At 41.7% G+C, this 27,332-nt stretch overlaps 1 protein-coding gene and 1 long non-coding RNA gene across 5 annotated transcripts in view; one reads left to right on the forward strand and one right to left on the reverse strand.

The window, feature by feature from the left end:
• The window catches only part of LOC139578498 (importin-13-like), a 44,981-nt gene extending 30,804 nt beyond the window's left edge, over positions 1–14,177 (reverse strand). For all 3 annotated transcript variants that reach the window (XR_011675562.1, XM_071406177.1, XM_071406176.1), the window contains exons 1-3: positions 13,210–14,177; positions 222–347; positions 5–148 (exon numbers count right to left, since the gene is read on the reverse strand). Coding sequence is in view for 2 of the 3 variants with exons in the window: in XM_071406177.1 (XP_071262278.1) it covers positions 5–148; positions 222–347; positions 13,210–13,278 (339 nt within the window). In the remaining variant the exon portion in view is untranslated. The remainder of the gene's footprint in view (positions 1–4; positions 149–221; positions 348–13,209) is intronic.
• A 5,359-nt stretch (positions 14,178–19,536) lies between these two features.
• On the forward strand, positions 19,537–23,951 carry LOC139577830 (uncharacterized). 2 transcript variants are annotated; one of them, XR_011675425.1, is made up of 3 exons: positions 19,537–19,627; positions 21,798–21,905; positions 23,547–23,951. It is a non-coding gene; the product is annotated as an uncharacterized lncRNA (long non-coding RNA). The 2 variants fall into 2 exon arrangements; XR_011675424.1 differs by lacking the exon at positions 19,537–19,627 and having other exon boundaries at positions 21,723–21,905.
• The last annotated feature ends 3,381 nt before the right edge of the window (positions 23,952–27,332 follow it).

Here is a 27,332-nt window from a genome sequence, read left to right on the forward strand (position 1 = left end):
CCACCATCTTGGATCCGGAGGAGAAGCAGGCGATCTGGGAGAAGAGTTGAGTCTTCAGGGTCTCATACTGGTCAGAAGGGATATCAGACCAGTAGCGGGATATCTTAGTGTGGAGGGCACTAGCCCCAAAGTACTGGATTTCAGGAACCTAGGAGGAGAGAGAGGGTTATGTATAGGTGCGTGCATTTGTGTGTGTGCGAGCGCATGTGGGCATTTCATACCTTGTCAGGGCTGAGCAGAGCCCAGCAGAACTGCCAGGCCTGAGGGGAGACCTGAGCCTGCATCAACCACTTCTGGGCCAGGTTCTTATTCTCAATGTTAGGGTCATAGTACAACTGGTGGAGCCCCTATAGATAGATAGAGAGATAGAGATGGGAGGGAGTCAGTATAATTCTTGCAATGCAATTATATGTCATTTAGAACAGGAACGTTAAGTGTTTCTAGACTCTTGTATGACTGACTGCTGTTAAAGAACGCCATCAATAGAGACAGTCAGTATCAAGAGGCTCTCCAGTGCTGGTGTGTAGATTAACCCTAGCGCCCTGACCAAGAGCTAGTGTGGTGGGTGGCTGGTTGACACATTGTCTAATGGAAGAAACATGTCTGTGCAGGGTCCCTTTGTTTCCTTTTGAAATCACCTCCTAGCATGGAAACACACAGTATGAAGAGTTTCGGGTTGTGTGTGTCATACGGTAGAGATCACAGCCTGAATCATATTCCAGTGCTCTGTTGTTCCTCATTGAAACACTGCTATAACCGTCTCACACACACACGCTTTTTGTTATTAAAGTCTAACAGTGTATCTGCCCAGCTCAGGCAAACTCTCTTCACAGAGGCAGCAGGTACGCTAGGGGTTAGAGAGGTGTTGCCAGTTCGAATCCCGGGTCCGACAGGAAAAATCTGTCAGGAAGTGAGCTGGCAACCGGAGGGTTTGCTGGTATAAAATCCTAGATGCCATTGCCTGCTGTTATGCCCTTGAGCAAGACACTTAACCCCATACAACAGCAGCTCCCTGGGCACCCAGTGTGGCAGCCACCACGCACCTCCCGATAATATGTATATGTTTGTGTATATGTATGCATGTGTGTCTTTCGAAGGGTGCAATTGACCAATAAAGTGATTTTTACTGAGGAGCGGTGTATTTACTGAAGTGTCGTTACTGAAATCTCTCCCTCCAAGGATATGATTTCCCAGAGTTCAAACCAGGTCATTACCGCTGTCCACCGTGTGATCTAAGGAGACTTCTTTTCCCCGAGACACACTCCAGACTGAGCAAAACATGGGGTGTGAGACCCAACTCACTAGTCAGCCAAATGCAAATCAACTAACAGCTCAATTGTTTCATTAGCCACCAGAGATCAGATATGCTTTCAGTTCAGGGCAACTAGTGAAACTGCTGTGGCTGTAATGTGCCAACCTACTGCTCAGCTGAACCACCTCCCTACCTGCAGCTGTGGACCAGACTGGAGCACCTGGTATTGTATTTATTAAGGATCCCCATAAGCAGATCCTCTTCCTGGGGTCCAGTCACATTACCCAAAAATACACCCCAAGTTGTATCAAGTTGGCTGGATGTCCTTTGGGTGGTGGACCATTTTTGATACACACGAGAAACTTGAGTGAGACGAGTTTTAAAAGCACAACACTGTTATGATGATAAGTGTTTGATGTGAGTTTCGATTTCATTTGCATTGACGTCAGAGTGGTTAGAGCAGGCCTGGGCAATTCTTTTCCATGGAGGGCCACATTAGAATATATTTTTTCCATCACGGGCCAGAATCATATTACAGGATTATACATCAGATATATCTACTGTAAATCACATCCAGATATGCTACTTATTTTACTTTAACATGCACAGAAATAAACCACATCTATGTTCTCCTTTTGGTAGGTATTTTCATTATTAAACATGCAATGAAATACACAGAGGGAAAAGTACAGAACTCTTTTAACGGGTACGCACAAAAAACACAAGAAAGAGAGAGCTCAACATTACATTTAAACTACTCAATCAGTGTGAGGAGTGAAGTCTCTGATGAGCATTGACTAGAGCAGTGAAGTCAGGTATAGTTTCTGACGTCGCTATGTGCAGGATTGCTGAGAGGTGAGTCAGTAAGAGATGATCTGTGTCTTGACTTGTTATTATTATTGTTATTATTATTTCATCACTGAAAATGTCTGTTCACATACACAGGTTGACCCAAACAGTACAAACATCTTCTGAGCATGACTCCTAATCATTGGAAAGTTTTGTTAATTGAAAGATGCATAGAACCTCATTAGTGACATTGTTTTGAATAGTTCTCCAATCACTGCATCAGACTGAAGATCGATAAACTCAAGTTGCAGGTCAGTGGGAGTATATTTTATTTATTTTTATTTTTTATTTATTTTGGTCCTCCAATAATCGGTATCGGCGTTGAAAAATCATAATCGGTCGACCTCTAGTCTCTTCCAACAGTGAGACAAACTGCCTGTGGTTAAAAGATTTTGCTCTTATGAAGAAGTTTACCACTTTAGTGACTGTATCCACAACATGGCTCATTTTCAGAACACTTCCTGATGAATAATGCAATGCAGGAAAATAATTTTGTGGTATCCAATTGCTAGTTACAGTCTTGTCTCATCGCTGCAACTCCCGTACGGCCTCGGGAGAGGCTAAGGTCGAGAGCTGTGTGTCCTCCGAAACACAACACAACCAAGCCGCACTGCTTCTTGACACAATGCCCGCTTAACCCGGAAGCCAGCCACACCAATGTGTCGGGGGAAACACTGTACATCTGGCGAACGTTCCACTCTTGCTGGAACACCCTACAAATCAGTCTACTTTCCTTTTCTTTTAAAAATTTGAAAAACACATTTTGCGCAATTTCTAGCTAGCTACCATTTGTAACTGTGACGTGTGTGTGTCAGCCTGTCAGTCACGGTCTGTCCTCTTGCAGTTGCTATTTATACGTGCCTTCAAAATAAATCTTAAATCATTACACAAAGGTGAATATTCATTGGGCTTTTAATTTGAATAACAAATACATTTTTCATAACTTTACTATGGCAAATTCTTTGTGATCTGAGCCCGATTCCGCGGGCCATATTGAATCAGATCACGCGCCGCATACGGCTCCCAGGCTGGCCTTTGCCCAGGCCTGCGTTAGAGGGACAAAAGAGCGCTGCGCACCAGGCCATTCGAGACCTGATGGTTGTTCGATAGTTGGGTACTACCGACTCATGCCCAGACTACATAAAAGGGGATTACCATGACTCAACGGTCACATGGACTTTTACTGCTGTCATGACTCATGACTGCTGTTTTGGCATTAATGCGGTCACCGCAATAGCCCTAGATGTGATTCCATTGCGGGATCAGAGACTGTGGCATCGGCAAGGTCCTCTAGAAGCGTCGGTCCTGTCCCATTTTCCACAGGCAGGGGAGACTTCCCTGGTAAGAGGCCCCGGTGAAGCACTGGCCAGTCAGATAAAGAGTGCTGACAGGGCGGTGATACTCTCACCATATCGAAATGACGTCCAGCCTGAGATGTAGAAAAGGAGAAGGTAGGTGGACGTACTAGTTTCCCCAGCAAATTGTGCAACACTGAGATTTGTTTGCTTAGGGTAGACAGCTCGGTCCAATTGTCTTCTGTAAGTAGGCAGTTGTTGCATTGAATAGCCGGTCGGTCCACAGTGTCCCAGAAAATAGTATAGTAAGAGAGACAGCACTCGCTATTTTCTGAGTAAGAAAATAAACATGAATCTGTCTATCAGCACATCACATGCAGGTTGTCTGTAGACCACGGTTTTGTCCTAGTAGCTTGCCTTCCATTGGGTACTCCCTCTGGGGAGTAGTATGCAAATACTGCACAGGTGTAACCGGCCACATAGTAAATCTGCTCCTAACTCTGGTACTGTGAGGGTGCAGATGAACGTATTGGCTATGAGGTTCAGTAAACTGTGTTGCGTAACCTTGACTGAGACCTGAAGACTCGTTGTAGCTCCCAGATCTAGCGACTAAGCTTTAGCTCAGCAGGCTAATATGCTTGAGTCACACAGCAGACCTGGGTTTGGTATCCATTGAAGCTACTATAATGTACCGTCTGTATTCAGTTTTCACTTCTGTACTCGTGGGGGACAGAGAGGCGTGCTCAGAGACTCTTCTTGAAGGACAGGATACTGACTGAACATCATTATTGATTAGATCCATGTCCTCTTATATCATAACTGCTCATATTAATATTCATGATGTGAAATGTAGATTAAATAACATGCAGAGGAAGTAGGTGATTTGATGAATGAAGCGGGGACAGTGTGTGTGTGTGTGTGTGTGCGCGCGCGCGCGCACGCACGCACTCGCTCGCATGTGTGTGTAGGGTCGTTTGTAGGGGCGTGGTTAGTTGTTGACTGGCTGCAGTCTGCGCAGAGATATAAAAAACAAATACTAATCCCATGTTACCAATTTAGACGGAAAACAATGACAGTTCACACTCGCGTCAGCAACAATAAAACAACCTGTCATCACACACACACACTGAATGATTGTTATGTGGTTGCCATTGAGAAGACTGATGACATCCAACCCCTGAACAGGAAAGCAGATATGAGATAAGGTATTAGCCCCAGGCACTAAAATAAGAAACAATCGATAAGGGAAAGAGAACTGACACCATGCCTTATTCTGTCAACTGGAAGTGCTCTACCTCTCATATCAGTCATGTCTAAAACAGCCTCTAGTCTCTCCAGTGTTTCCCACAAGTACATAGAGCAGCCAACCAAATAGAAAAAGCAGTGGTGGAAAAAGTACCCAATTTTCATACTTGAGTAAAAGTAAAGATACATTCATAGAAAATGACTCAAGTAAAAGTAAGTCACCTAGTAAAATACTACTTGAGTAAAAGTCTAAAAGTATTTGGTTTTAAATGTTAAGTATCAAAAGTAAAAAATCATTTAAAATGTCTTATATTAAGCCAACCAGACACAAATATTTATTGTTTTTTTAATTTACAGATAGCCAGGGGCACAGTTCAACACTCAGACATAATTTACAAATGTTTAGTGAGTCAGCCAGATCAGAGGCAGTAGGGATGACAAGGGATGTTCTCTTGATAATTGTGTGAATTAGACCATTTTCCTGTCCTAATTAGCATTCAAAATGTAACGAGTACTTTTGGGTGTCAGGGAAAATGTAAGGAGTAAAAAGTACATTATTGTCTTAGAAATGGAGTGGAGTAAAAGTAAAAGTTGTCAAAAATATAAAAAGTACAGATTCCCCAAAAAACGACTTAAGTAGTACTTTCAAGTGTTTTTACTTAAGTATTTTACACCACTGAGAAAAAATAGCCAGATCCAAAGGGTTCAACATTTTTTGCTGAAGAGCTCAATTTTGGTGGGGGGGTGAATACAGTTACATATAGTGTTGTCAAGATACCAACATTTTACTAACGATACGATACCAGGCCAAGTATCGCAATACTACGGGGGAGTGGCCTAGCATCCTGTTTTCCGCCTGTCCCCCCGACACTTGTTCATGTTTTCTAAACATTATGCGCATATTCTACACAAAAAAACTGTCACTGATATTCACATTTCAACTCAACACATATTGAATTTACCTTCACACTGTTCACTATAATAAAATTGTGCATAGTATGGCAGATTTGCTCATATTTGCAAAGGCCTACCTGTGATTTGGCTGGAGGAATGAATATACATGGATAATGACCTGCATGTCACTGTTGCAATAAGGGGAAAACACAGTATAAAACCTTTACTCTTCAGTTCTAACACACACACACACACACACACACACACACACACACACACCACTCTCCCACGGTCTCCCCCTCTCACAAACACACACCACTCTCCCACGGTCTCCCTCTCTCACAAACACCCACCACTATCCCACGGTCTCCATCTCTCCCAAACACACACCACTCTCCCACGGTCTCCCTCTCTCACACACACACACCACTCTCCCACGGTCTCTCTCTCTCACAAACACACACCAATCTCCCACGGTCTCCCTCTCTCACAAACACACACCACTCTCCCACGGTCTCCCTCTCTCCCAAACACCCACCACTCTCCCACGGTCTCCCTCTCTCACACACACACACCACTCTCCCACGGTCTCCCTCTCTCACAAACACACACCACTCTCCCACGGTCTCCCTCTCTCCCAAACACCCACCACTCTCCCACGGTCTCCCCCTCTCACACACACCACTCTCCCACGGTCTCCCTCTCTCACAAACACCACTCTCCCACGGTCTCCCTCTCTCACAAACACCCACCACTCTCCCACGGTCTCCCTCTCTCACAAACACACACCACTCTCTCCAACAAACACATACTGCTCAACTTTTAAAACATTAGGCATCAAACAGAACGTTAGAAGCACCCGAAAGAGATAGGTGTTTGATATAGTTTAGGCTTACATTAGGCCTATATGAATTCTACCTTTAAAAGAACATCAGCAGACACTTGTCCTTTCTTCCAGTGCCAATCAAATGTCCCTAGTCCTACTGTCAAGTTACTCGATTGTTATCTAGCTAGGTAACATGACTGAACAACCTAGTTTGTTATCAAACCATAATTATCGGCCCGGGATTAGTTTAAAAACGGCCAGCGACATGGTTTGTGAAATTATATCAAATCCACACGAAGAAAAAAGGTAGCTTGTATAGTTCAGTTTTTTTTTTAACCATTTGAGGTAGAGGCAACCCGTTTTCTGTAAAGGTGCATGCATGCCTGCCTGTCGTGAAGCTGTCTTTCCTCTCGGGCACTGCTGCGTGACAGTGGACTTGCAAAGCCTACTGGCCTGTGCACTCGTTATACCAGGGATGAAATTATATTAAGGCTGACCCCATTTAGTCGACTGTTTGGTCAATAGGCTGTTGGTCGACCGAGATTTATTTAGTCGAGCAGTTGCAAAACACAATAATAATAATAATAATTATGGTGTACAAGACAACTGTCTAAAACGTGTCTGTCAGAGTGGACTAATCCATTGTGGAGGCTGTGGGGGTGGCACAGTCCATCAGTCTAAGACATGAAATTGTATATAGTTATATTATGTAGGAACAATAGTGCAACACCAATAAAAACAATATTATATAACAGATACGCTTTCTCCCGTGTTGGATAGCTGTCCTGAAACACATCAGTGCGCTGTTGAATTGATGCCTTTTCCTAGACCATGTTGCTATGTGCATAATAGCAAAGTTAACCAGCATATTGGTGTTGAGAACAATGCAGCGGAGGCAGCAGCAGATTTAGAATATGAAAAGAGCCCTTGCCTTAATTGTCTAAGAAAAATGAGGAGAGAGGAAACCAACTTAATTAGGTCTATAATCAATAGCTTAACTGTTAAATGTGCCTGGCTTTATAAACCCTCATGTATATCAACAGAAATAAGAAAGCTCCTGTTTGACTGTTTAATAGGCCTACTGATTCCGTGAGCGTCAAGCCTCACGCAACCACATGTCGGATAAAACATTTCACAAATTCGGCAGTTGTAATAAAGGCTTTACACTTAACTTGGTATTATTTTGAGATTTACAGTTTTCCAAACAATAACCTTTCTTTTTCTAGATCTCCCTATTGTTATTACTATTATTATGATCCTCATTATTATAACAAGTAATGTCATTATCATTAGTAGGCTTAATATAGCAGCCTTGTATAACCACCATTGACCTGTAGGCCTAGGAGCGCATGCTATTTAGTTTTAATACCATAACTTATATAGGCCTATATTTCAATACCTACAATGCAATCGGAAAGTATTCAGACCACCTCACTTTTTCCATATGTAGTTACGTTACAACCTTATTTCTAAAATGGATTAAATGCAATTATTTCCTCAATCTACACACAATACCCCATAATGACAAAGCAAAAACAGGTTAAGACATTTTTGCAAATGTATTAAAAATAAAAAACAGAATTACCTTGTTTACATACATTTTCAGACACTTTGCTATGAGACTCGAAATTGAGCTCAGGTGCATCCTGTTTCCATTAATCATCCTTGAGACGTTCCTACACCTTTATTGGAGTCCACCTGTGGTATATTCAATTGATTGGACATGATTTGGAAAGGCACACACCTGTCTATTTAAGGTCCCACAGTTGACAGAGCATGTCAGAGCAAAAGCCAAGCCACGAGGTCGAAGGAATTGTCTGTAGAGCTCCGAGACAGGATTGTGTCGAGGAACAGGTCTGGGGAAGGCTACCAAAAAATGTCTGCATCATTGAAGGTCCCCAAGAACACAGTGGCCTCCATCATTCTTAAATGGAAGAAGTTTGGAACCACCAAGACTCTCCCTAGAGCTGGCCGCCCAGCCAAACTGAGCAATCGGGGGAGAAGGGCCTTGGTCAGGGAGGTGACCAAGAACCCGATGGTCACTCTGACAGAGCTCCAGAGTTCCTCTGTGGAGATGGGAGAACCTTCCAGAACCACAACCATCTCTGCAGCACTCCACCAATCAGACCTTTATGGTAGAGTGGCCAGACAGATTAATCAGTAAAAAGGCACATAACAACCCACTTGGGTTCACAACGCAGGAGTGGCTTCTGGTCAAGTCTCTGAATGCCCTTGAGTGACCCAGCCAGAGCTGCAAATTCACAATCATCATGGTCTCTCCCTCCACCTCATAAAGAAATTAGACTGCAACCAACCACAGCACACAAATTGTACCAGGAGGCGGGACAGACAGCAGACTACGTTTCCCGGTCATCACTCACTTTGTGACTGACAGGACCCTGTCCTATCAATAGATCACTAGAAGATGCATATTGCTCGCTCTCCTCTGCACAACGACTCCTTTTAGTTTCATATTCCACCACCCTCCTCGCCTGTCGCCGGCTGGAGTGCTCTTATATATATATATATAAAAATATATATATTTTACAATCACACCGGTACCCAGATGTACACACAGTCAGGAGGACAACGGGATTGTGCTAGGCACATACACAGTTAGGAAAAAGGCTATTGTACTGCTGGAATCATGACAGAGCCAGGAACCAACCTCTCCATGACACACACGCTCCTTAACCACTTACGGGAAGCACAATTTAGCTTTAGGACACTAAAGAGATGTTTGCATGTGCGTTGAACTCGGCTAATAGAGTTACGAACTGGGGGACTAGGTATATACCTGAACAGCCTACAGAGAGAGTCTCTCTCTCGCTCTCCCTCTGGCCAACGACTTCGCTTTCACCTTTCTATTAATCCCTATTCAGAGCAGATAAAGGAGAGGAGACAATGAGAGGATGGTGAGGAGACAAATAGAGGAAGCTACAACACAATTATTGACACTAGCTTTAAAATAGTGTGAAACAGACAAAACCAATGATAAGGGGCCACCAGCATCTATTTAAACACACATTCCTTCCTCTCCCTCCCTCACCCCCGTCATCTGTGTTCCATCAGGGAAAAGCCATTTCCCCTGCACTTCCCATCCTCTCTCCTTTACCTACCCCCCCCCCCTCCAGCTCATCACCTCATGTCTGCTTCTATGCAGCAACAGCTTTTTCTCTCTGTCTCACCCATCCCCATCTCCCCTCCACCATCCCCCCTCTCCTCTGGTGCTGGTCACTGGCTAAGCTTGGGCGGTATTCAGAATGTCATACCTTTATACTGACCTTGAAACATTCGGTAATACCGGCACAGAACATAAGGAGCGCTATTTTCCATACCCCCTGAGCATCTGAGATCCGAAGGTTAGCAATTCTAACAAGTAAAAGTTAGGTCTCTCACCTAAAACTACAGTATTTGCAGGGCAGACATCCCAGCTCATAGTTATACAAGTAACTCAAAATGCTGCTCACAGTTTCCTGCACATACAAAAATTACACAGGAAGGCTCTTGATCCAGGAGGGGATTCTCTCCTGTTACCAAGCAAAGCTTGATTTTGCAAGAATCTAAGCACTTACCTAGATTAGGGCTGAGCGAGATGGACTACTATCACGGTATAAAAATAAGTTCTGCATTTGCTTTATGAGTAGTGCATGACCCTAGGGTGGCAACACATACATTCTAAGTGATTTCAATGGGTCTTTCTCCATTCTGATTGAAGTTTAATTAAACAGTATAAAATAAAAAAATATCCAGCAATTTCTGCACTAATTTGAGAAAATTTCCACACTGCCACATAGGACTGCACGATATAGGAAACCAAACTAGTCATATTTCTTTTAACCCAATGTGACCAACCGGCTCAAAATCGGTCTTATGTAAATTTGAAGTAGTGTTTTTTTTTTTACATTGGATAAAAGTAGAGACTCAGAGATACAACATTTAATATCATACACTACTACAGTTGAGGAACAATGGGAAAGTCATTTGGCTTAGAATGTTGATAAACTTGTAAACTCACTTTTGAGAATATGGCCTTTGAATGTTTTGGTACTAATATTGGAGAGACTTCTTGGTCTACACCCATTCAGCATTGTTCACACCCTCTTAAGCTTTAGCCCCACCCATCTCTTTAAGGGTTGACCCGAAATGTACTAACAGCAGTCAAGCACCCAAGCTAACTTGCTAGCTACTTCCAGACATCTAAGTGAGAGAGAACAGCTCACTGATTATTACTCTTCCTAGCAGAGCTGGTTAGGCTGTTATGTTATCCAGAGCGTTGGTGATTGCAACTGTGCTGTCAGATTGTCTGTTCGGAAATTCAGAGCGTTTTGCATTCAGAGCGCACAGCGGACGCTCCGGCCGATGAATTTACTGACACCGGCCATATTCAACAGGTGTTGAGCATTCATAAATTCATCAGTTATTCTGAGCTCTCTGGCACACTCAGACGAGAGTGCTCTGAAATCGGAGGAGACGGCCAGACTGAATTTCGAATGGTTCCTTAGTAGAGTCTTTTGTTAAGACATGTAGCTAGCTAGATAAACAATGAACCATAATTACAACGTTACTACCCTGCATAAATCTGCAGGTAGCTAACCAACTAGGTTCAATGTTAGCTAACTAACATTAGGCTTTAGCTTAGCCAAGTAAATGGTTCTTTGTCAAAAATAGAAACATGTAATATCTGATAATGTAGCTAGCCTGAGCCTGAGCTTACCCGTATACATCATTCATGGTTGCCCTTAGTTTGAAGATGTAATCCGGAAGCTATCATACTCGAATTCCACTGATTTCAAAACTCAGTCCTCCAGAAAGTGGAGAGCATCACTTATGCAGTTTTAATACACAATATCTTTAAAAAAGCTACGTTAGACAGGATTACCTAGACATACTGACCAGCTCAAATAGACAGAAGCATGCTATATGGCAGACCAATCCAAACTCATCTGTCGGCATGTCCAGCCCACTAGTTATCTCAGCCAACCGTGGCTAGCGGGAAGGTTGCGGTCTTTTTCTGTGGCTAACCTGTAGCAAAGAGTCTGAATACTTATGTAAATAAGGCATATGTTTTTATTTTTAATACATTTGACAATTTTTAAAAACCTGTTTCACTTTGTCGTTATGGAGTATTATGTGAAGATTGACGAGGATTTTTTTGTTTTTTTTCATCCATTTTAGAGTACGGCTGTAATGTAACAAAATGTAGAAAAAGTCGAGGGGTCTGAATACTTTCCGAATGCACTAACAGCAAACAACATGCAGGTGATATTGTGCAAAAAGCATATTTTTTTATGGTCTGCTTTTTGAAAATGCAGATCTCAACTCTAACGCAACCCTTGCGCACACACACACCTTAGATGACAGATGGAGAGAGTTGGCTGGTGGCTATAATGACCTCCAGTATCAGAATAGTCTGCATATTTCTCTCTCCCCCTCCGCCCCCCTCTGACAACTCTTAGCCCAGCCGGCTAGTCATTAGCTGAGACTTTCTCTGCACAGCAGTTAGCCAGTAATGGACTGTAACACACACACATTTTATCTTTCTCATTAGGACAGAGTTTAGACACAGACAGAGGGACACAGACAGAGGGACACAGACAGGTGGCTGGTGGCATAATATTGTGTGAAAATCACAGCAGCAGGTCTGTCTACACTTAAAAGAACAGAAATAAATCACACAAAAATAAGAACGGAGTGAAGGAGAAAATGGTACAATTCCGAGTACAACACATTTGTCATCCCTGGATTAATGGTACGTTTTCCAAGCCATTATCTTTTGCCAGCCCCTCGGTGTCCTAATCTACACAGGAAGCCTGTCCGACACTAGTGCAGCTGTAAGCAAGCGAGTCGGACCTGCCAGCTACTGTTAATCATGCCTATCAATACCGGGTGTTCCCTGTGGCGGAATATATGGTCGGACCACACACAAGCCTCTGTGCATTCATTAAAACAGATTTTAGATTTTCAAAAATAGGCTACTGATGATGAATCCTACCACTTGTCTGTCAGTGACAGATGAAGAGGAATGGATTGTGTGTGCGTGTGTGTGTGCGTGCGCGTGTGCGTGTGTGTGTGTGAGAGACGTTAGGAAGATGTAACACTACATAGGCTACTAGAAATGACATTATCAGAGAAATTATCAGAGAAATTACATTTCATTGATTTAAAACATTGTGATGGTTTCCCATGTCTCATTCACTGACAAAGACCACACTGAAACACCTCATGTCAGAAATAAAGGCATTTCAAATACTATGAAGAGTGCCTTGCTTCTCCTTCTGCTTCCCATTCCAGACCTCTAAACCAAAGACCACAGTTTCAAATCTACTGTTGTTTTGATATTCTGCAGTATATTCACAAAACACTCCACAACACCCTTCTCTTCTAGCCTACATTCGATCACAACAACCTTAAGACTCAAGAGTGGTTTGGATGATGTAGTGTCTCACACAGACGTACCATTAATCCAGGGATGTATTGTTCTTACAGTCAACTACACAGAGAGACAACAATTAAGCCCTCCAGTCATATTGGTTTAGATTAGTCAGGGTAATAGCAAGCAAGGACAGAACGCAGACTTGCTAATTGTGGAATTTTCAGCTGCAGGGACAAAATACAACGCGTTTGTGGCACCACTGTTATTAAGTAGCTTTCTATCTAGTAGCTGTTAATTCACGTCATGATACAGTATGTTATAGCTAGACCCGCCACCATCATAGCTAACGTTACCCCATAGAAAATACATTACAGAGACCCACATAGGCTACACACACACATTTGATATTGTGATTAGTAGTGTGATTCTACATGCTTGATTGGAGAATGTGTGCATACACTAAGATTCTTACCTTCTCCACGTTTTCCACTGTGAAGTCGAGGGCGTCTGGCGTGGTTGCTATTCTCCCCGATGTCTCCATGTTAGCCCAACCGGCTGGTCTGTCAATAAATGACAGAGCCGCTTCTTTAGCTAGCTAGCTAGCTAGCTGTCTGTCTCTCAAGCTAGCTAACTACAGACTGCGGTACTAGTCAATTGTCCACGATTTGGATGGCTGGCTATTCTGTGTTAGCTTCCGTAGCAAAACCCTGTTAGCAAGCTGCCTAACCGGCCTCAGTGAGCCCCGATTCTTCTGTATGTCTGGGGTCACAATTTATGGCTTGATGACATTAGCTAGTTAGCATCTCGCTACCCTATTGGAAATGTATCTGTAAAAACAACCTAGCTAGCTAAACCTGTCCTTAGCTGACGATATAAGTCATTAACATCCAAACATGCGTTGGCATAAGAAATTGGTGGTAGCTATTTGTTGCTAAATATCCAGTATATAGTCGCTGTGTCTTTGCTACGACGCTGGTATAAGTGATCTTCTTCTTCTTCTATAGTTATGGCGGTCCGCAAAAAAATGTGAAAGGTGCATGCTGCCACCTACTGTGCAATCCATTAAACGTGGTGATGGTTTAAAACAATCTTTGGTGATACAAAATTGAGGAAAAGGAAAAATTACCCTGGCAACTACTAGCCCTCATTAAAAAAACACTACCCCCATTCCACTTTTTAATCCTACACCAGGCCAACGGCCTTTGGAACTCTTCTACAGTAAAACCTCAAAATCCCAAGTACCTCTCTGCCACTGCCACCACAACCTCTATTTTCTGTGACTTATGTTCCATTTCAGGAGTACAGTTGACAACCATAGCTATGAATGCGAAGCAACCCACCTTACTGAATCACATATTATTCCTATTGTAATAAATACCATTTAAAATAACACAAGCATATTGCTATTACGTTGTTATAGGATCCCTCACCCTGTACCGATCTCCCTCTACTACTCTCTTCACTGTCTCAGCATACGACACCTTCTGTACTACTCTGACCCTGGCAACCTCAACCTGCCTTTCTCTCACCGGACACCTCTGATCTCCAGCACCATGGGCACTTCCACAGCTAACACACCAGTAGCTGTGCGTGGGTAAAATCACTGGGGAAGCCAAGCTAGGGGGGAAAGGCCATATTACAACCTATGTGTTGTGATATTTGCATTGTTTGCTCCTTAACCTGTTAGTTCATTTGCCTTGCCACCGTGATATATAGGCAAAGAGACAATAAGAAGACACAGTGGCAGCATAAATTCAACCACACCTTTGTTTCATCACAAAACCAGAGAGCAACATATGTCTGGTGGAGTCCACAAAGTATATTGCATGTAACAAACAGTTACATGACCTACAGAATAGTCAATCAAGTCAATGTTTCCGACATTTTCGGACTACTAAACAACTATTGATTTAGAGCACCGAGAGTTACCACAACTTGCAAAAAAACAGGAGCTGACTCAACTATTCCAGCACCATTTCAACTTCAATATTTCATCATCATCAAATCACCTATGCTTAGTCTAATACAGTGACAACTAAAAGGTTCCTAAAACAATTTAGTCCAATCCATGTAAGTTAAATATCATGTGACTGTCCATGGTACTAATTTCTGTTTGTGTGTGTGCGTAAGTAGAAAAAACATGTTGACACACTACTTGTAGAGAAATGCCAATGCCATCCTCCTCTCTTTCATGTTGCCGAAACGGTCTCTGACTCTGTCATACAAAACACGCTTTTATGTTTTGTTATCCTAGGCTACCTGGCTAAAATGCTTACTCGCTAGCCTAACTTCCTTTCATGGGCAACGATTCGCCAGCTAGTTAACATTAGCCTTCTACATCTAGCTACATATTGAACTTCCATCCTCAGGCCAGGGGCACAATGTATGAATTTATGGTTGGATCAGAATCGCCGTTATAATCATTAGCCAGTACAGAGAATTAAGTAAAACCACATGTCCAAATCCCTATCGCCATCCATGGCTAATTTAGGAAAGGAACCATTTTAGCTAGCTAGCTAGCCACCGACAAAAACACAACGAAAACACAAAAACGCAACGTACTGTTTGTTGCAAGTTACAATAGTAGAATACTGAAAGTGCAATTTCAAAATGTTATTGTGCATCAGCAATTAGCCAATGTCAGCTAACATTTTTTAGATTGCTAAGTTATTTTAGCGACCAGCTATCTAAACTTGTTATCATGGTCGAATTACTGGCCGGGGATCCCCATTGATTTTATTAGTCAGTCCGACTCAGATATCATATTAAAAACTGCAAACATGTCTTCCCTTTACTTTCCCTTTCACCCTATGGCAAAATGTGTAGAATTGCAGAAAATGTGCTGTAAAACGTTTTGTGGTTATGCTGTAAATGTAGAAAATGTGCTGTACATTTTTTTACACAAAAGGGGGCCACAAAAGTACTGCACTGGGCCTTTAATAGCCCTGTCGGCTGATATAGCCACCTGCTATATCATTTTTCCCATGGGGATGGCTGAACGAACCAGAGGTAACTTATTTCTGCCAATTCAACCTATCCGACGTTGCTTGCATTTGGCAAGCCGAGAGGTTGATGGGGTTCTTAGTCTATTTGTTCTCGTCGCTTTGTAGACTGGTTTACAGTGCAACATTGTCTCTTTGGGGCTGTTTGAAAACATTGCATACATTTTTATTACAGTAAAACGCTCTGCTATGACATCGCAAAAATTATGGATATACTGCCAAGATACATGTCTCTCCGCCCTAACAATGGGAGGCACGGCGGGCTGTCTTGCTCCCACCTATGCTTTATTTGGATTGGTGGATACATCTCATTATTATAATACTATATTGAATATTCGATGAGGGTTGTTAACGTCATCCACCTGTATTCAATGGAGAGAGACGCTATGCTGGCCTCATAACATGAATATGCATACCATCTCGAGAAAACTCCGATATAGCTTTTTTTTTCTCCAAAGTTGCCGGGATGTCACGTGTCCTATTAACATCAGTACACTCGAAACAACTTAAGCATTACGAATCTTCTATTGGATCAAATAGTCAATGTCAATGAATGAATGATAACAGACACATGAAATAAACCATTTTCTCTCCTAGCCAACAACTGTAAATGTGTTTTTAAAAAAGCAAATTATACACATACATATATATATATATATATATATACACTACCATTCAAAAGTTTGGGGTCACTTAGAAATGTCCTTAATGGACATTTTTTGTCCATTAAAATAACATCAAATTGATCAGAAATACAGTGTAGACATTGTTAACGTTGTAAATGACTATTGTAGCTGGAAACAGCAGATTTCTAATGGAATATCAGAGGCCCATTATACAGAGGCCCATTATCAGCAACCATCACTCCTGTGTTCCAATGGCACGTTGTGTTAGCTAATCCAAGTTTATCATTTTAAAAGGTTAATTGATCATTAGAAAAACTTTTTGCAATTATGTTAGCACAGCTGAAAAATGTAGTTCTGATTAAAGAAGCAATAAAACTGGCCTTCTTTAGACTAGTTGAGTATCTGGAGCATCAGCATTTGTGGGTTGGATTACAGGCTCAAAATGGCCAGAAACAAAGAACTTTCTTGTGAAACTCGTCAATCTATTCTTGTTCTGAGAAATGAAGGCTATTCCATGCGAGAAATTGCCAAGAAACTGAATATCTCGTACAACGCTGTGTACTACTCCCTTCACAGAACAGCGTAAACAGGCACTAACCAGAATAGAAAGAGGAGTGGGAGGCCCCGGTCCACAACTGAGCAAGAGGACAAGTACATTAGAGTGTCTAGTTTGAGAAACAGACGCCTCACAAGTCCTCAACTGGCAGATACATTCAATATTACCAGCAAAACACCAGTCTCAACGTCAACAGTGAAGAGGCGACTCCGGGATGCTGGCCTTCAAGGCAGAGTTGCAAAGAAAAAGCCATATCTCAGACTGGCCAATAAAAATAAAAGATTAAGATGGGCAAAAGAACACAGACACTGGACAGAGGAACAATATCCAATATCAAGAGAACACGTGGTCATACCTACTACCTCTGATCTGGCAGACTCACTAAACAAAAATGCATAGTTTGTAAATGAGCGTTGGAGTGTACCCCTGGCTATCCATACATTTTAAAAACAAGAAAACGGTGCCATCTGCTTTGCTTAATATAAGGAATTTGAAATTATTTATACTTTTACTTTTAAGTATATTTGAGCATTTACATTTACTTTTGATACTTAAGTATATTTAGAACCAAATACTTGTATTAGTATTTTACTAGGTGACTTTCACTTTTACTTGAGTAACATTCTATTAAGGTATATGTACTTTTACTCAAGTATGACAATTGGGTACTTTTTCCACCACTGGTCTTTGGGGACCAATGTTGCACTGGACTGTCAGTTTACTAACTGTAGCCCGTCTGTTGCTCTGAACAATTTGTCAACCTCCTTTGTCCTCTTTCATCAATGACCCGTTTTCAACCACTGGCCTGTCGTTGGCTAGATGTCCTTTGGGTGGTGAACCATTCCTGAAACACACAGGAAACTGTTGAGCATGAAAAATCCAGCAGCTTTGCAGTTCTTGGTACACTCAAACAGGTGCGCCTGGCACCTACTACCATACCCCGTTCAAAGGCACTTAAATACACCCTCTGAATGGCAAGCATACACAATCCATGTCTCAATTGTCTCAAGGCTTAAAAATCATTCTTTAACCGGTCTCCTCCCCTTCATCTACACTGATTGAAGGGAATTTAACAGGTGATAAACAAGGGTTCACCTGGTCAGTCTATGTCAAGTGTTCATAAATGTTTTCCCAAATATATATTGTATTTTTCTTCCTGTAATTTCTCTTATTCTGTTGATTGTTAGAATATTGTGCCATGCTTCTCCTCAATTCATATAACTCTGCAATGCCATATAAGGGGTGCACTCAATATTGCACAAGTCATATGTCCCCTATTTCTGTCACAGACTATGATAAAGCTACTGTATTCGTTATTATAATTTCAGGGCATCTCTGTCTCTCTTCCCCTCCCTGCTTCTCCTCCCTCCCGTCTCTCTGAATAGCCACCACTAGTCCCATGTTTCATGAGCTGAAATAAAAAATCCCATAAATGTTCTATATGTTCAAATATCTTATTTCTCTCAAATGTTTTGCACAAATTTGTTTATATCCCTGTTAGTGAGCATTTCTCCTTTGTCAAGATAATCCATCCACCCGACAGGTGTGGCATATCAAGAAGCTGATTAAACAGCATGATCATTACACAGGTGCACCTTGTGCTGGGGACAATAAAAGGCCACTTTAAAACGTGCAGTTTTGTCACACAACACAATACCACAGATGTCTCAAGTTTTGAGGGAGCGTGCAAAAGGCATGCTAACTGCAGGAATGTCCACCAGAGCTGTTGCCAGAGGCTTGAATGTTAATTTCCTCTACCATAAGCCGCCAACGTCATTTTAGAGAATTTGACAGTACGTACAACCGGCCTCACAACCGCAGACCACGTGAAACCACGCCAGCCCAGGACCTCCACATCCAGCTTTTTCACCTGTGGGATCGTCTGAGGGGGTGCTAAGGAGTATTTATGTCTGGGGTGCAGCCATGGGTGGGCCTGACTCTCCAGTGGGTGGGCCTGGATGCCAAGTGGGTGGGCCTATGCCCTAACAAGCCCACCCATGGCCGCATATATTAGGGCCTAATTTATTTATTTCAATTGACTGATTTCCTTATATGAACTGTAACTCAGTAAAATCTTTGAAATTGTTGCATGTTGCATTTATATTTTTGTTCAGTATACCTTTATAGTTTTTATTTCACAGCATGGGGTGTATTTCATTGTTGGAGCTTGGAGCTTAACATTTTCACTATACACTGTAATTACATCTGCAGCCATGTACATGTTACTATTAAATGTCTAATCTAATCTAATCCATTACGCCCCTTCTATTGGCACTGGTGGTACGCGCCCAACTGGCACTGGCGATTACATCCTTTCTGACCAAAGACTAATAGTATAGGGACCATTCTAGCCAATGTGAGGGCAAATAAGCGTGTGAACGACAGGCACAAAGGTTTCCACTAGTTACCACAGCCACAAAGCTATATCATAAATTAATGAAAATAAAACATTTGCTTTTGGGTTTTGATTTTCAGGTTAGAGTTAGGCATAAGGTTAGTGTGGTTAAGGTTAGGGTTAGGGCTCTCCACTGATCGGCCGTGCATGCAGTTATTTATAGTTGAGAGGGCCACAAAGAACTAACAGATCTCTGTTGCTATCAGGAACAGAAGAGCCTTTTAATAGTTACTGGCGAGAGCGATGGAAACCAAAAATCCACGTCGTGGTCTGTGCTCTAGTGACACTCAGCTTGAGTTGGAATGTAGAAGGTGAGAAGCTCTGTGATTTTCACTTCTGTTTTCTGTGGCAGTTTAAGAGGTTGTTATAATACATATAGACAGAATACATTTTAGTCCTCTCAGATCCATTTTGGGGTTTGTTACATCATGTTCCTGTGGGTTGGAGAGGAATTGTACCGGAGACTGCGTGCGATTGATGGATCAATTGTGCGCTGTTTGAATATCAAAGTCTGTGTGATTTATTTACGGTATGTCGATGTCTATGTGTGTGCATCAGTTTCTAATTAGCTGTTACAGTTCTGCCTTTAGCAATTATTTAAGTTAGTTATTTACTCCTCTTCTCTCTAATCCCTACTGATCTTATATTTGTTCTCTGTTAGTTTGTAGGTCTGCACTGCCTCTAATTCTCTGTCTCACAGGCATAGTAAAGACTTAGGAACGTGTGAGAGATGCAGGTTATGACACTGTTAATAAGTGGTATAGGCTTACCATGATAATTTTAACTACTTCTGAATCCGTTATCTCTAATAATACATCATTTTTATTAAGGGTTTCTAAGCAAGCACTTCAAAGTCTACACCCGTTGTATGTGAAAAATAACATTTTATGTTATGGAGCAATAACAGTCACTAAAAGGCTTTCTTGTTGGTCTGCTGCAATGACCAGAGATGTTATTCACAGACAGTTCAGCATATGCTAGTTCACACACACAAACACAGTCATCTTCTGAGGACAAACATGGGGTGTGGTAGGGTTGGACCCTGGTTACCATGGTGTTGTTCTATCTGTATGGTGCAGATGAAGGAAATGAGGGATGGAAGCTGCCTTTGACCAGTGTTCCTCTGCCCCCTCCTGCAGAAGGGACCTACCTGATTAAACTAATCAAGAGCAAAATGGTGTGCTGGGCTGGAACTAAAATGTGCAGCCATGGCCCCTGAGGGTACCCCAGGACGCTGTCTAGTGTCTTGAGAGGCACCCAATTATATCTGTTTCCTCAAACCACAAAGGGAAGATGCAGGCCATCTGGGTGTGTTCATAGTTCCTAAATAGTTCCTAGACATAGTTCCTAGACTGCAAGGTTCCCTACATACGCCATGTGTGTCTGCCATGGCTCCAAGATGTCAAGCATGCTTTCTAACCAAAGCATAGTGAATTCAGGCCCAAACCAGAGCCTCGGGTTGCAAGGCAAGCTCTGTATCCTATTGTACCAAGGATTGCTACAGTTTTGTGTGTCCAATATCCATACTCTCTCTCTCTCTCTGTGTGTATGTGTTCAGCAGGAGTAGGCTGAGTAGGCTTAGGAACACAGTTATTTATGTCGCTGCTGCACTCTTGTCTAGCTGTCGCCACCTCTCGCTCTCAACTCTCCTCTCATGCTTCTCTCTTTCACTCACATCTCTCCCTCTATCATCTTTCTCACTCACCCATCCTTCTTTTAGCCATCTTACATTCTCTCTCTTTCTCTTTCTCAGCTCTATTTAGCAGAGTGTATAGTCTACAGTCGCTAAGTAAGAACAGGGAAGCACACAGTTTGACATTTGAAAAGGTTTTATTGCAGCACAATGCTGTCACAAGTTCTACAAGTTGGAATTCAAATGAACAAGGAAATAGCAGAGAGTCACAGAGTGGCGTTTGCTGCTGGTAAATGAGTGTGGAAACGCAGTTGAATGGCAAAGCCTGCAGTGGGCTGCATATGCTGTCAACAGGTCACTAAAGTGATACTGTCACTGAAGTGACATCCAGTCAATCTATAGCAGGGCTTCTTAAACTTTTTCAGCCTGGGATCCAAGCTAGAATTAGAAATTCTGTGTTTTCCTGGGACCCAAGCTTAGGAAAATATGCAACTATACGTAAATATCGATACATTTCATTGCCCTTATGCCTAAAAAAAAAAAAGCAATATAGACAAAAACAAATAACAATGAAATACCCATAAATATATTTTAATGTTTCTTTTTCCTCATTAAAAACACTCTTACATACCTGTCTAGGTTGGAACTGTTGCTGTTAAAATACAAAATATAATTTAATTCTGAACTGGAATAAACTGATTGATCACATCACACAGATGTAGACCAGAAAACACACACACATACACACAGTCCTAATGGTTTTCAACCAGCATGTCTATTCTGGGATCAGTTTTTGACAGTGCAACACTGAGGTCATGCTCAGCATTGACACTGTTTCTGTACTTCAGAACCCTGACTTGCATAGGTATGTGGTGCCAAACTGGATCAGAACATCTACTGCTTTCTCAGTCAGGCATGAGACCGCTTCCTGCTGCAGATGAGCATCCCAGAACTGTGTGAGTATTTGCCTCAAAAAGCATCTTGCTTCAATCAGTTTATTCCAGTTCAGAATAACAATCATTACTTGTAACAGCAACAGTTCCAACTTAAACTTGTTTTCAACAATAATTTCGACTGTAAAATGTACAGTAAGTCTGATCACTTTTCATCTTCATCTGTACTGTTTCTTTGGGTTGCACTATCAGTAGCTAGTTAGCTTGCTTTGGCTAACGTTAGCTATTAGCTGTGTAACTACAATGCCAGGGGATTGTTTGGAAGAGAAACTCACATTTAACGTTACTACGATGAGATAGTACTCCCTTATTTCTGCTTATCATCACCTGTTATAAAATGACAACAATGCCTTGCTAGTTGACTTACTTTTCCACGTTCAAAGCACTGTTTCCTGAAGCATTCTGCCCTGTTCTGAAAGAACTCCCAGGGTTTAATTTACGGTCATGTTGTGCCTGGATGTTTGATCAGGTCGTTTTATAAGTTTGTTCGTTTTGAGAGACTCATTACTCAACACTTACCCACACAAAACACATTGTGGGCGCTCCTCATTATTTCTCAAAGTTTGTAAGAAACAGACAAAAAATCATCACTGTATTTGCGTCTCATGACGATTGAGCTCAGTCAGAATTTGTGATTAGCATGAGTCCATTTCATGACAGCGGTGAGTGATGGCGAGTGGGAATAACAAGTCAGTGGCTTGAACTACAGCCCTGCAGCGTGTGGGTCGTGGAGTGATCTTCCAGAAAACTGCAGAAAAAGATCCGATAAATCGCGAAGCACACGGGCATCTCCCTCTACCTCTCCCAATCGCGCAGTTGCCAAACTGAGCAGTGACCGCTGCTAAGCAGAGAGCGCACTGAACCGAGTTCGAAGTTGCACTTGTCCAAATCAATTCCAGTAATTATAGGTAATAATTATACATTTACGTCGCTTCCCACCATCAACAAGTCCGCGACCACCCATACTTTAAGAAACGCTGTTCTATAGTCATCTAGTCAACCTTTATTTTTCTTCCAAGCTTGGTTATATTAAATTGTAGGAGAAGAGAAAAGAGGAAACGAGGATTGAGGGAGAGGAGGAACAGAGAAAAGTGATGGGGAGAAGAGGGGAGGATTCAGATTCAGAAAACTAAGGACCTCAATTAATTGTGCAGCAGTCAAAAAAAATACAAATGAAATCACATGTTTAAAATAAAATAAAAATAGCAAATAGCAAATAATGTTTACAAGCAAGTGGGCTGGTTAAGTGCAATGTCATAATAAATATGCCAAAACCAGGTACATGTGCTAAAGTGCAAGTAGTCCAAGATTTTGTTAAGTTGCAGAATTGCATTCAGAGTAAAAGAGTACTTGGTCATAGTTCTTTTAACCTTAGGTAGTATGTACCTGCGGAATCCAAATTTGAGATGTTTTGGTCTTTGTGAGATGCAGAATAGGTGAACGGATGATCTCTGCATGTGTGGTTCCCACCGTGAAGCATGGAGGAGGAGGTGTGTTTGTGTGGGGGTGCTTTGCTGTTGACACTATCTGATTTATTTAGAATTCAAGGCACACTTAACCAGCATGGTCACCACTGCATTCTGCAGCGATACGCCATCCCATCCGGTTAACGCTTAGTGGGACTATCATTTGTTTTCCCAACAGGACAATGACCCAACACCTCCAGGCGGTGTAAGGGCTATTAGACCAAGAAGGAGACTGATGGCGTGCTGCATCAGATGACCTGTTTTTCACAATCACCCAACCTCAACTCAATTGAGATGGTTTGGGATGAGTTGGACCGCAGAGAGAAGGAAAGGCAGCCAACAAGTGCTCCGCATTTGTGGGAACTCCTTCAAGGCTGTTGGAAAAGCATTACTGGTGAAGCTGGTTGAGAGAATGCCAAGAGTGTGCAAAGATGTCAAGTTAAAGGGTGGCTACTTTGAAGAGTTAAGATATAAAATATGTTTTGCTTACTACATGATTCCATATGTGTTATTTCATAGTTTTGATGTCTTATTATTCTACAATGTAGAAAATAGTAAAAATAAAGAAAAACCCTTGAATGAGTAGGTGTGTCCAAACTTTTGACTGGTACTGTATGTAAATGTAACATTTCTAAAACCCTGTTTTTGCTTTGTCATTAGGCAGTATTGTGTGTAGATTGATGAGAAAAAAATTTATTTAATCAATTTTAGAAAAAGGCTGTAACGTAACAATATGTGGAAAAGTCAAGGGGTCTGAATACTTTCCGAATGCACTGTAAGGACGCTTAGCTTTCATTTGACACCAAATGTGATATACTCACTCCTACAAACTTCACATGTTGGTGCTCATGATTCCTTTTACATGGAAATTACCATATGCATATTACATATTTTCCACGATGGCAGTCTTCCTTTAAGCAGGTCCCCCATGTCTAATTTTTAGCAGACATAGACATTGTGTTGAATAATACATGTTACATCTATTCTCCCTTACCATCTATTTCAGTAGACCATCAATTGTCTCTGTCTGCACTTCTTTAAAAATAGAGGAGTCAGAAGAAATTATCCTAACTGGTCCTGAAGGGATTTAATGGATCTGTCAGTCTTCTGGAAAACGAGGACCATCTGACATCAGAAATGCATAACTCACAGATGGGCTTATTTCAGAGATTGTGAATATATTGTTTCATGTCTTTCCTTATAGTGCTTCAGCAAGAACACTCCTATTCTCTTGTTAAAACTAAAAGTCAAAATTCCTTCCCTGATTCTCTCTCTTCCAGGCCAGGACCTCCCTGTTACTTCCTCTTTCCCATCAGACTGGCCTCTGACCCTGGGTATGTCCGGGGCTGTATATAACAACTATTATTTTTAGATATCAGTCTCTGTTTTACGAAATTTACTTGTACAAAGATTTCAGATTGAGAAGGCCTTTATTTTTTCTCTACACCTTTCTGGAGTTGGAGCTCGCGGTGTCAGGAACGTCTGTCTGCGCGCAAGGCCTGCTACGCGAGCGCAGGCGCGCACTGAAGGCTCGGAGCGGAGAAGTGGTTATCGGATTGGAAAACCTGATGCACCGTGGGCGGTGGGAAAATCTACAGTGTTCTACACAACGTCTATTGGTCGTTGCACACCTGTGCTGAAATACCTCTAAACCGGCATTATGTATCTGTTACTGTGCCTGATCTTTACTCCATGCCATCCTGGATTAAATAGGCTAAATTAATTATCTTCGCTTTATGCCCTACAGTTTGCGAACACTCCGACGAGACCATCATGTCAATACCATCAGGAACTTGGTCTCTCTCTGCAATTACATTTGTACCACTCTCAAACGCAATTGGACGTACACTTGATGGCATACTTCCAAAATCTCAAACTATTGAATTACTTTCTTTCTGTGTCGAACGACTCGTTTTATTCACAATGGTGCTGGCTCCACCAAGTCCTCACGCATTGGGCAACTGAGATATATTGTTATGCTTTTATTGTTCATCTCTGGTAATGTGCGACCAAATCCTGGGCCAGTAGATACCACGTAATCCCTACCGACTCCCTATGATTTTTAAAACAGAGCAGGTTTTGGCCTCATGCATGTAAATGTCAGAAGTCTATTTCCAAAAATAGACATGATTAGAATATGGGCCAAAACGACAAAATGCAGACGTAAATGTTTTATCAGAAACTTGGCTAAAGAAATCTGTGTCAAATAACTTGATTTATATTGACGGGTACACGTTTTTTTTAGAACGGATCGGATGAGTAAAGGAGGGGTTGCAATTTATGTGAAATCCGAGTTTAACACCTCTGAAATTCTCTCGATAACCAAAGCCAAACATTTGGAATTGCTTGCGGTTAAAGTGAACACGTATAAGGACTCCCGGCTGCTACAGGACTCCCGGCTGCTACATGTCCTACACAAGCTAAATGACTCTGAATTCATTGTTTTATGAGATTTGAACTGGGACATGCTTACATCTGTATCGGACTCTTTTAAAGAACTATGTGACTCTGAATCTCGCTCAATTAATTAATGCGCCTACAAGACCGAATCCCAGAGCACCTAACAAATCAACGCCATTGGACATTATTCTAACGAATACCCCTCACAAATACACATCGACTGGGATATTCTGTAATGATGTCAGTGATCACTGTGCAATTGCTTCTGTTAGAAATACAAAAATGACCAAAGCCAAACACCGTTATATTTTTAAGACATTTTAGACAGTTTGATGAGCAAGCGTTCTTACATGATCTGTACCATAATATTGACAGTGTAAATCTGATTCCTGATGTTGACACTGCCTGGGACTATTTTTTATATTACATTTGTGTCGATATGTGATAAGCATGCCCCTGTGAAGAAATGTTGAATCAGTGGAAGGGACAATCCCTGGTTTTCAGATAACTTGGCAGAATTTATTTGAAAAATAAATATCTCTTGGGCTCAAGCTAGAGATACAAATGCTCCTGTTGACTGGGCCTCCGTCAGAGCGCTAAGAAACAAATGCACAGGATTGATCAGGAAGTCCAAATCAGATTACTATTTAAATGCAGTCACAGAGAACCTAAACAACCCTACCAAGTTCTGGAAGCAAATCAAAACAGTGTCAGGTTCTAATGTATCCTCTGGCATCCCTGACCATTTAATGATGGATTCTAATGAAGTGAAGGATCCATACCCAGCATTTGGAAATCAGCTTATGTCCTCCCACTGTTAAAGGGTGGAGATCCCTCAGATGCTAATAACTATCGTCCTATCTCCAAACTCCCTATCCTGGCCAAAGTCTATGAATCCCTAGTGAACTCACAGTTAAAAAACTTGTTAATTGAAAAGAACATACTGAGCGGGGTTCAGTCTGGCTTTAGATCGGGGCACAGCACCACAACTGCAGCTATGGCAGTGGCAAATGACATCATTAATGCACTTGATAAAAAGCTACATTGTGCTGCACTGTTTGTGGATTTATCAAATGCCTTTGATTCAGTTGACCATGAATTGTTGCTATCTAGACTCAGACACATTGTTCTCAGTGAAGGGGCAGTAAATTGGTTTAGGAACTATCTTTCTGACAGAACACAATGTGTATATACTGACAATCAGAAGTCTAGCTTTCTTGAGATTAATAGAGGTGTGCTCCTGTGTTCTCAATTTTTATTAATGATTTGGGAAATGAGATGCAACCAGCGAAGTTACATCTATATGCAGATGATAGTCATTTATTAATGTGCTCCTTCTCTGATTCAGGCTGCTGAAGAGCTCCAGACTGCTTTTCAGTCACTGCAGGCCTAACTTTATGGTCTCAAACTGGTCTTGAATATACAAAAAACTGGTGGCTTATCCATTGAAAAAGTGTCATCCTACAAATACCTAGGTATTTGGTTGGATGACAAGTTGTCCTTTAAAGTTCATGTGGATAATCTTGTGACAAATCTTACATTGAAATTGGGTTTTTATTTTTGT

This window comes from Salvelinus alpinus, chromosome 6, assembly GCF_045679555.1.
Source record: "Salvelinus alpinus chromosome 6, SLU_Salpinus.1, whole genome shotgun sequence".
NCBI classification, from domain to species: domain Eukaryota; kingdom Metazoa; phylum Chordata; class Actinopteri; order Salmoniformes; family Salmonidae; genus Salvelinus; species Salvelinus alpinus.